General features: G+C 56.5%; 1 protein-coding gene across 1 annotated transcript; it reads left to right on the forward strand.

Moving 5' to 3' along the window:
- Positions 1-1,089: 1,089 nt before the first annotated feature.
- ATN1 (atrophin 1) lies at positions 1,090-9,035 on the forward strand. The gene is made up of 9 exons (XM_086478591.1): positions 1,090-1,167; positions 1,366-1,503; positions 1,887-2,000; positions 3,322-5,306; positions 5,534-5,756; positions 5,867-6,584; positions 7,840-7,983; positions 8,264-8,444; positions 9,002-9,035. The coding sequence occupies exons 1-9, from the start codon at positions 1,090-1,092 to the stop codon at positions 9,033-9,035; spliced, it is 3,615 nt and encodes a 1,204-aa protein (XP_086334717.1).
- The last annotated feature ends 414 nt before the right edge of the window (positions 9,036-9,449 follow it).

Below are 9,449 nucleotides of genomic sequence, written 5' to 3' on the forward strand. Positions count from 1 at the left end.
CTCGTAAGCTGGATGGAACCAGGCAAATTAGCTTCAGGAGCAGCATCCTTGGATCACTTCAGTCTAGTTTCCACGCTAACACAATCATGGTGCTTTTCATACTCTAAAGTAGGAACTGTGCAGCATAACAGGGTGTTAAATATCTGTGGTGCTTTTGGCCGTGGCACAAAGCTGTAAACTTATTCAGAGGGATCTCAGAAATCTTCCCACTGCTGCAAAGTGTAAGGATGTACTCTGCATCTCTGGGCATGACTCTATCCGGTACCCTTAGAAGCAGTCCAGCGTATGGAGAAGGAGGAGACATAGGCAGGCACTCCAAGCTAAACAGAGTTGATTCTGTTCACATCATGAAAAATCAAAGCTGGATGCATTTTCTGACTCCTGTTTGTGTACCTTGGGCATCAAACTGACTAAGCAAGACTTGTCGCATTTTCTGAGTAACATACTGATGCATATATGCATGTGCATATGCTCTGGAGAGGGCAGGGCTGTGTAATACCCCTTCAGCAAAGGCCACTGGGGGCTCATTATGCCAAGCTAGCTAATGACAGCACATGGCCAGTTAAGGACAGTGTAACTTACTGCACTGACAATAAGTGCAAAGAGGAACTTAAGAAGTTGGGAAAATTGTCATTAGGAACATTTTAAAGCAGTTTGCCGTTATTTTTTTCCCTCTCTCTCTGAAGATCAAATAAACAAAGAAATGGAAACAAAAAAATTATTGCTGGGTCCTGACTGCCTCGCATCGTGTGGGTATCACTCTCCTAGAAATTGGAAATCGGAGGTGACAGTGGCCAAATATTTTAATCTTCTGATGGGAAAGTTTATTGCATTCTTGGTAAAGATCCTTGCGTCTGTAAATAGTAATTAAGGAAACAGTAATAATTTTGTCATATTTCTATAGCAAACCACAAAAGGATGTCCCGCAGTCCACTCACTCTTTCTTCCCTCTCATCTCCTTGACTTTCTTTCAGGATTCACCAGGATCTTGTTGCATTGCTGTTTAAGCTCCCCTTCCAGAAGAACTGCTCTTGCCCATCGCCGTCTACCCGGGAACAGCCGAAGCGGGGTGCGGAGTGATAAAAATTTATGTTTTCATCAAACCGGGCCAAGGAGAATGGGGGTCCCACACTCAAAAGAATGAAGACACGACAGAACAAGGACTCAGTACGTGAGAAGGGAGAGGGGGGTGGGACACCACAGCCAGGCTGGAGCTGTAGGTTGGGACCGAGACTCACAGCAAAGCTTGTGGGTATGAGTTTGGCGTAGTGGAGTGCCAGGGGTTCAGGGGCTTTGGGAGGCTGGGGACAGGGCAGGAGTGGAGAGAGGTGCTAAGCAGGACTGATCCAGTGATTCCTCTCTTAGATGTCAATGAGGAGTGGACGGAAGAAAGAGACTCCAGGGCCCCGAGAGGAGCTCAGGTCACGGGGTCGAGCTTCCCCGGGGGGCATCAGCACCTCCAGCAGTGATGGCAAAGCTGAGAAATCCCGACAAGCAACAAAGGTAATATAAGCTAGTACACAAGTGTGGGGTGTCCGAGGACTGCCCAGACTAGGTAGGATCTGTTCGGGGATTCAGAGATGCAGTCCAGAAGGAATCCACCAAGGAACCCATGCTGGGTTAGCTCTCTGGCATAAGTGGGATCCCTCTTTCCTCTCATCCTCAGCATCTTGCACTTCCTGCCGTATCCCAAGAACTGGTCTTCAGTCTTGCCAGCCCTTTTCAGTACTAATTTTTGCCATGTCCTGGCTCAGTGTTGCTCTGCTAAGGTGTTCAACACATGCGCCATGGTGTCTGTGTCTTGCCTGCTGCTGTCTGTGAAGGCCTGGCAGGGTGGGAAATTTCCCTGTGATCCTCCCACCTCCCTGTTCTCCTCTCTGTTGCAGAAAGGCCGGGTGGAGGAATCCTGCACCCCCAAGGGCAGCAAGCAGGGCCGAACAGAAGAGATCTCAGAAAGTGAAGGGGAGGACGCCAATGCTCCCAAAAAAACCAAAACCGAGGTGAGTTCTCCCTGCTGTGGTTGCTGGCATGACCCAGATCCAGGGCAAAGGAGCTTCCTGTTCCCTACCTGTGCTGCTCACAGGTTCCACGAGTTCCTGCTGCTTGGGAGCCCTGGCACCTCGGGTTTCAGGCTGCAGCTCTTCCAACCTAAATGGCATCTGCCTGGCTACAAAAATGCCAGCAGGAGCAACCACTGAGCAGGTGGAGGCTCTCCATCTCTTTTACCTTGTCTACAGGGGGCTGCCATGTTCTCGGGGCTGGGCATGTGCCCTGCCTTTCCTGCCTCAGTGGCAGGAGCCTGGCCCTGTGTGCAGCTGCTGGTTGGGTTAGACTCAACCTCTTTTGCTCCCCCAGAGCAGTGTGAAACGGAGGTGCTTAAGTCATCGTGGGTTCCAGGTCGTGCAAAACCTGCTCATGCACACACTCTGCGTAGTTGTGGCAGGGCTTTGCTGAAATGCCAACAGCACTGGGCTGGATTGATGGTTGGGTGGTTGGAGGGGGACTTGGCTCTTGTGCTTCTTGCTTCCCTTGTTAGCCTGTCCAGGGAACTGGCCTTAAAGGCTTGCAAGCGCGGGGATATTTGCTGGCGTTATGAGGTCATTGTAATTAAACCACTGCAGTTACACCTATAGAAACACTCCATCCAGCTCAACAGTGATCTGTTTTTCAGTTTAGCCTCTCTTGTAAGCCCTGAGGCTCAAGAGTGGCACTTGTTAATTGTCCATGCTAACTGCTTAATCACTTCATTGCCTGAGGCAAGAGGTGGTGGGGAGGAGCAGGGATTGGGGAGCACAGGGTCGGACTCCGGGAGGTAAGGAGTGGGGCAGTGAGAGGGACCTGGAGGGAAGCAGGTCTCCTCACTGAGGGAGAGCTCTGCAGGGACAAGAAGAGTGATTCTGGGTCTGGGGGCTGTGCTGGGCACACTGTGGTGCATGCTGCTCCATGCCACCTGGTGGTATCATACCCTGGCCAATGGCCCATTGCTGGTGGTGGTGGTGCTAGGACCTTTTGTATCTATTCACTCTCAACCTTGTGTGTAACAGTTCCCTGCCCTCCCTTGCTGCATCTGTACACAAGGTGCCCATTATTACCTCCTCCTTCAGCATGTGGTGCTCATGAAGAACCTGAGAGCACTGAAGTTGCTCCAAGGGAAGGCAGGAGGACTGGTGTTACTTATACCTTGCCAGATGGTATCTCCTTCCCTCTGTGGGGTTTTCTAGAGCTGGCAGAGAAAGGTCAGAAAGCAAGTTCTCTGGGAACTTGAAAAGTGTTGTGCATGGTCTGGGAAGCCACATAATGTGTCTCTCCTTCCTACTTCAGGAGTTGCCGTGCCCTCCATCCCCATCTGATGTTGACAGCCTTGATGGCCACAGCTTCAACGATGAGATGAGCAGTGACCCACGGGACATTGACCAGGATAACAGGAGTACCTCACCCAGTGTCTACAGCCCTGGCAGTGTGGAGAATGACTCCGACTCCTCCTCTGTGCTGTCCCAGGGGCCATCTCACTCCTACCACCACCCTCCACTCTTCCCCCAGAGCCCACCGGTAGCTCCCTCTCCTGACAGCTTGGCTCGTCCACCCGAGCCCAGCTTTGGGCTCCCGAGCGAGGTGCACCCCCAGGGACCCCCCACAGGGAGCTACCACTCCCAGCTGGAGGGCCAGGCCTCCCACATTTTCCAGGCTCAAGCCCCGCAGACACCTGCCTCCTCTTCCTCTCCTGTTGTTGCCCCTTCTGCTCCCCCTTCCTCATCCTCCTCCTCCTCTTCCTCCTCCTCCTCTGCCCACACTCCTCTTTACCCTACGGCCAACGTGGTCCAGATTGGGGCCAAAATAGCCAGTGGAGTGGGGGGGCTGCCAGCACCAGGGGGTCGCGACCAGAGCCTCAGCACCAAGCACAATCCGCCACCCACCACACCCATCTCGTTGGCGTCAGTGGTTGGGGGGCTCCCCCCTCAAAAGACACCCCCATCCAACCCTCCAGCTGCCCCCCCGGCTTCGGCCCCTTCCTTTCCCCATGTCTCCGCCAATCTGCCTCCCCCTCCAGCCCTGCGCCCACTCAACAACACGGTGGCTGCCTCCAGTTCCCCAGGGATGGTGGGGCAGGCCCTGAGTGGCCACCTTCCCTCACCCCATGGGATGGGTCAGGACAAGGCACCGGCCCTGGCCCCCTCCCGCTACCCCTACGCCCCGCCACCACTGCCACCCTCCAGTTCCTCCGCCCAGTACCCCCAACCCTCCTCGGCCCAGCCCCTGCCCAGTTACAGTGCCTCCTACGGGCACTCCTTCCCCCCGCCCAGCGGCCTCTCCGTGTCCAGCCAGCCCCCCAAGTACACCCAGCCCTCCCTGCCCTCTCAGCCCGTCTGGAGCCAGGGGCCACCCCCCTACAGCCGCCCCTTGGGCAACGCTGGCTCCCACCCCGCCGCCCCTTTCCCTGGCCAGCCCCCCCATCACCAGCAGCCCCCCCAACAGCACCACCACGGCCACGGGAGCGGTGGGGGGGTCTCCCCGGCAGCCGCACCCCCCCCGCAGCCCCCTGGGGGCTACCCCCACGGCCTGGAGTCAAACAGCCATCACCCTTCCCACGCCACCTACGGGCTGCGCCTCTACCCTCCCCACAGCCAGGCAGCTTACAGCCAGGCTGCATCGGCCACCGCTGCGGCCGTCCCCACTTCTTCCTCCTCGTCTTCCTCCTCGTCCTCCTCTGCCGCCTCTTCCCAAGGAAGCTACACCGGCATGTGCGCTCACCCCCCGGGGCAGAGCCCTGCCACCTACACCTTCCCCCCGCCACCACCCCCCTCCCCCGCCCATGGGGCAGGCCCTCCGGTCACCTCCGCTGCCACCACCCTCTCCACTGTCATCGCCACCATGGCCTCCCCCTCCGCGGCCCCCTACAAGACGGTCTCGCCCCCAGTACTCCCCTCGGCTGTGGCCCCCTACGGGAAGCGGGCAGCCTCCCCCATCCCCACCTTCCAGCCCCCGGCCCCCTACAAGCCGGGTTCGCCCCCTGCTTCCTCAGCCGCCCCTTTCCGGGCAGCCACTCCTCCCGGCTATCGGGTGGCCTCCTCTCCCGTGGCGGGGGGCTACAAAGCCCCCTCGCCACCCCCCTCTGCCCCACCAGCCCTGCCAGGGAGTATGGCTGCCCCGGCCGCCCCGCCACCCCCTCTCCCTCTCAGTGCTGCGCAGATCAAGCAGGAGCCGTCGGAGGATTATGAGCCCCCCGAGAGCCCCGTGCCGCCCGCCCGCAGCCCCTCCCCCCCGCCCAAGGTGGTGGACGTGCCGAGCCACGCCAGCCAGTCAGCCAGGTGAGGGGCAGCGGGGGTGGGCCTGGGCAGTGTCCCCCGGGTGGGGAAGGACGCATGGGGCAGGGAAGGGGAGGTCACCCTCAGCGTGGGGTGCAGCTGTGCTTTTTTTGGCTTTTGTGTGATGCTCTTTCCTTCCCCACAGTGCCAGGCTCGGCTTTGCCTGCCCCTGTCCCCATCCCTGCCCTCCAGCCCCTTCCGCCCTGACAGGCTTCGCCTCTCACCCCCAGATTCAACAAACACCTGGACCGCGGCTTCAACTCCTGCTCCCGCACGGACCTGTACTTCGTGCCCCTGGATGGTTCCAAGCTGGCCAAGAAAAGGGCCGACTTGGTGGAGAAAGTGCGGCGAGAGGCTGAGCAGAAGGCGCGGGAAGAGAAGGAGCGGGAACGGGAGCGGGAGCGGGAGAAGGAGCGGGAGCGGGAGAAGGAGCGGGAGCTGGAGAGGAGCGTGGTAGGTCTGCGGGTCCCACTGCTGCAGCGCAGCTGTGGGGGGGATGCTCAAGGACCCCCTTGGCTGCTCCCTGCTGGGACTCTGAAGCTGGTCTCTCTGCTCTCTTGCAGAAGATGGCCCAGGAGGGCCGGCCGGTTGAGTGCTCATCACTTGGACCAGTTCCCCACCGCCCCTCCTTTGAGCAGGGCAGTGCTGTAGCAACTGTTCCCCCATACCTGGGCCCCGACACCCCAGCTCTGCGCACCCTCAGCGAATATGCACGGCCCCACGTCATGTCCCCCAGCAACCGCAACCACCCTTTCTATGTGCCACTGGGTGCAGTTGACCCAGGCTTGCTGGGGTACAACGTGCCGGCCATCTACAGCAGTGATCCAGCGACACGGGAGCGAGAGCTGAGGGAGCGGGAAGCCCGCGAACGAGACCTGAGGGACCGGGACCTGCGTGAACGTCTCAAGCCCGGCTTTGAAGTCAAGCCAGCTGAGTTGGAGCAGCTCCACGCTGTGCCAGCTGCTGCCATGGATCCGTTCCCACGCCATGGCGGGCTGAGCCTTCAGACGGCCCCCGGTCTTCATCCTGCTTTTCCCTTCCACCCAGGGCTGGGCCACTTGGAGCGGGAGAGGCTGGCGCTGGCAGCCGGCCCGACCCTTCGTCCTGACATGTCCTATGCTGAGCGCTTGGCGGCTGAGCGCCAGCACGCTGAGCGGGTGGCTGCTCTCAGCAACGACCCTCTGGCCCGGCTGCAGATGCTCAATGTGACACCTCATCATCACCAGCATTCCCACATCCACTCCCACCTCCATCTCCACCAGCAGGATGCCATACATGCAGGTAAGGACCCCATGGTGGTAGTGCCCTGCACAAAGCCCTGCTCTCCCTCCTACTGCACCCTCCTTGCACTCCCTCCCTCTGGGCCTGGGGAAGCCCAGAAGCTGCTGAGACTAGACTTTTAGGCCCCAGACCCAGCTCTTCAGCCAGAAGAAGCCAGCACCACGGTCATTCAGCCTTCCCCTCGTTCCCATCCCAACAAAGACATTGCAACATCTGTTGCAAGTATCAGGGTGCCTGTGATTTTGCTGCTTAGTGGCAAGCAGAGTTTGCACTGTGTCCTGTAGTTCTGGATCTCTGGGGAGACAATAGGAGTGCTGGAGTCCCACTGCCTGTGGACTGCAGAGGGAGCGAGGGCCCTGCTAACAACAGTGTCAACAGTATCCTTAAGACTAATGAAACGTTGGTTCTCTCGTTTGCTCCTGTGGCTCTTGCTGCAGATGGTGGGATGGGAGAGAAGATGGGCTAATTTTGAGGAACTGGAGGCTGCTGTCCTTCAGAATTGCATGGTGGTCCTTTCGATTTCCACATCCTACAGGAAAGCAAAGTAAAAAGAAGCTTAGGGGTGACAATCTCAAGGAAGCAAAGCCCACACTACAGTACAATAGGAAAAAGTGCTGTGCCTGCTCAGGTACTGTGAGTGGTCAGTGGGATCTGGTGGCAGTGTCACAGACACCTACTCTAAGCAGCTGCAACTACTCAGAGATGGCATCAGGTACAAATGAATGTCCATTCCCCCACGCTCCGTACCTGGGCACCTCCAGCCAGCACTCTAGCAGTGAGTCCAAAGCACTAGAAAGAGCAGTTTTCATATAAATAGTACCTTGTGTTTCAGCCTTAGACAGTACTTGCAAACTTGAGTGCCTGGCACTGAGCATCTGTGCCGGATGAGACCTAGAAATAGAAGCACCCAATATGAGTATGCACATGAATGACAGCCAAAGTGGCAGATAGACATGATAACGGGTACAGACGTGACTGCAGAGCAAGTCCTTGCAGAATCAACTTTAAAGAGCAGTTCTTGTCCCTGAGAAGTGTAGGGACTGAGCTGTGCCAGACTGCTTCACATGAAATTCAGTGCAGGTGAAAAGAGTTAACGCTCAGAAGGACATGGTACTGCATTGTATAACCTTGAGATCATCCCATCCCTAACACACACCGACCCTCTCCATGTCTGTTTTGTTGTGCCTTGAGCCTTTCTCCGTGTTGCCTCTTACAAAGCACGGGACAATTATCTTGTTGTATATTTTCTTCCTAGCCTCAGCCTCTGTTCACCCTCTTATTGACCCACTTGCCTCGGGATCACACCTCACCCGGATACCATACCCAGCTGGAACCATCCCCAACCCTCTCCTGCCTCACCCGCTACATGAGAATGAAGTGCTGCGCCACCAGCTTTTTGGTAAGGATGCTCGCAGGGACTGCTGCTTTCCTCTAAAGAGCCTCAGCAGAGCTTTAAGGGGCAGGGTGATCATGAGGGGTCACAGGACCAAACTGAGGTCTATTAAACAGAGCTGTGGTATGGCATAGGAGAGGTCTACACTATGAGAGGATAAGCAAGTCCTATACGTGGACAGGGCTGGGAAAGAAAGTGCAGTAGGGTCTTGACTGAGCTATGGGGCCATGGGTGAGGATGGAGCTGTTACATTAACTTGTTTATTGTCTTTTGTCTTTGGCTGCAGCTGCACCCTACAGGGACCTGCCGGGCTCTCTCTCCACGCCCATGTCAGCAGCACATCAGCTCCAGGCCATGCACGCACAATCAGCTGAGCTGCAGCGCCTGGCTCTGGAACAGCAGCAGTGGCTTCACGCCCATCACCCTCTGCATGGCGTGCCACTCCCAACGCAGGAGGATTACTACAGGTGTGTGGACCTTCTCTCTCTGCGGCACCAGGTGAACAGATCGCTCTGTCCTCGCAAGTACACCTCCAGGCCCAGCCCTGGCTTGGGAGTGGCAGAGGCGGTGTGGACAGGGAAGCGTTGCCCCTGAAGTGGGTGACTTGGCCTGAGCCCACACCTGGGAGCAGGGATGCCTTGCCACTGCGGCACAGCTGTGGGTTGGCTACCAGGAAGGACGTCCTTGGCAAGTGGCTGTTCAGTGGCTAGTCTCATGTGGGGTCTTGGCTCCTCTCCTCTGGGGCAGGGGGTAAACTTGGGTGTTTGACACGTGCTAATACAGTTATGACTAACTGATAGCCCTGCCAAAATACCAAACGTTCGCAAGGGTTGGATGCTTTTGCCAAGATGAGGCTTTCACAAGTGCAACGTGGTACATTTTCAATAGCGTCTCCCACTTCAAGGATTTGTGGAAGTTTCCAAGCCAGCAGTGTTGTGTGGGTCCAGACTAAAATGAGGCAGTGGGAGATACTAAGTTGCCTTTTTCTCTCTCACAATCACCTTGTTCCTCTTCTTTCTCCTAGCCACCTGAAGAAAGAAAGCGACAAACCCCTTTAAATGGACTTCTACTGTCAACGTGACATCATCATGTCTTTCTCTCAAGAGGAGCAATCAACCAACCAAATCCTGGGGGAAGGGAAGCTGCAGAGTGACACATCCTGATCCCACCATGCAGTAGAGTGCAAGAGAAGATGAATGAAAAGTACAGGATGGCATCCTGGGAGCAGAAAGTCGAGGACAGAAAATGGGGAGGGACTGAAAGACCATTAATGGACATGAAACGATCGGTACGTGATTTCAGCAGAGCTCTGAAGAAAACAGAATCAGCATTGCACAGAGCTCAAAAAGACAAAGACTGATGGGAATTCAGGGTGGCAGCAGCTCCATCCTTTGCTTTGGGGGAACAGTTGCATTAAATAGAAAGTGCAGAGTATTGCAGGACTTCATGTATGTGATGCTGCTGCCTTTTCT

This window comes from Leptosomus discolor, chromosome 1, assembly GCF_034619465.1.
Source record: "Leptosomus discolor isolate bLepDis1 chromosome 1, bLepDis1.hap2, whole genome shotgun sequence".
NCBI lineage: Eukaryota > Metazoa > Chordata > Aves > Leptosomiformes > Leptosomidae > Leptosomus > Leptosomus discolor.